This window comes from Arachis ipaensis, chromosome B09, assembly GCF_000816755.2.
Source record: "Arachis ipaensis cultivar K30076 chromosome B09, Araip1.1, whole genome shotgun sequence".
Taxonomy (NCBI): Eukaryota; Viridiplantae; Streptophyta; class Magnoliopsida; order Fabales; family Fabaceae; genus Arachis; species Arachis ipaensis.
The window spans coordinates 122,879,749-122,880,940 of record NC_029793.2 but is presented as its reverse complement, the minus strand read 5'-3'; the positions used below and the strand labels follow the sequence as shown (position 1 = coordinate 122,880,940).

General features: G+C 43.9%; 1 protein-coding gene across 1 annotated transcript; it reads right to left on the bottom strand.

The window, feature by feature from the left end:
• LOC107615944 lies at window positions 443-937 on the bottom strand. The gene has a single exon (XM_016317954.1). It carries the CDS (start codon window positions 935-937, stop codon window positions 443-445), a length of 495 nt encoding a protein of 164 aa, XP_016173440.1.

The window sequence follows — 1,192 nt, the reverse complement described above, 5'->3', positions numbered from 1 at the left end:
ACTAATTTTGACAATTTTAGCCTTAAGTCCTCAACTCTGTCATGTGATATGAATGAATGTGATACTCCCGTATTGTATAATGTAGTTAATGTTTTGTTACTAATTTCACAAATACCTCGGATCAAAGATTCAAATCTCGCAACATCATTCGCCGTCATAGCAAAGACGACCCGCATCCTGATTCTTCCTGTGTGGAAAATTCCAGGACATATGCCCCAATACCCCGCGCTTAAAGAATAGACCCAGTCTGGCCCGACACGGCTAATTTGGGTGATAATTCCCACATCTCTTACAAGTCATGTCATCTGAAGTAGCGTTGGCCTACTTTTCCTTACCATTTTTGGGCAGTTGTTATTCTTTCTGTAGTTATCCCGACCTTGGGGTATTGTGGTGTGTAGCCACTCCTCTTAAAATCTTGGTCCCTTGGTGCGAAACTCTTGCCTTACCCTTTTTTGTAGAATTTTTTGCAGTTGTTTCTTGCCACTGCACTTTTCCTTGAGCACTCCTCCACCACTCGACTCTTGTTGACCAATTCAGGAAAACTCCTTATCTCCATTGGCACCACAGTACTCATAATGTCATCTCGGAAGCCACCCTCATACTTGATACATTTCCACTCTTCATAGCCTTCTGGTGCACCTTGACAAAATTTGGAGAATCGACACAGCTCCTCAAACTCACTCATATATTCGATCACCATCATCGACACTTGTTTTAGTTGCATGAGTTCCAATTTCTTTGCCACCCTCACAGAGTTCGGGAAATACTTCTTGTAGAAGTCAACTTTGAAAATCTCCCATGTAATGGCTTCATTATCCTGTTGTAACAAACGGCGCGCTCCTTCCCACCAAACCTGAGTCTCTCCTTCCAACCGATATGTGGCAAACTTCACATACTGATTTTCCAACACATGTTGAGCTTGCAGCGCTCTTTCCATGGCCTAAAACTAGTTATCAGCCTCATGGGGTTGGTCGTACCCTTGAAGGTTGGTAGGTTCACCTTCAAGAACATAGCCAAAGTTATCGGCTTTCCGTCCCCTTGGTCATTCCCACCACCTTGTCCATTATTGCCTTCATTGCCGTTTCCCGCTTGTTGTCACATCCTTTCCACTGCTCGGTTGGTAGCAACAGCACTAGCATTCATGCCAACAGCCATGTTTGCCATTGCAGCCACTAAATCAGTCGAATTATTT

Coding starts and splice junctions, on each gene's coding strand:
- LOC107615944 (XM_016317954.1), bottom strand. CDS start 937: ATGGAAAGAGCGCTGCAAGCTCAACATGTGTTGGAAAATCAGTATGTG.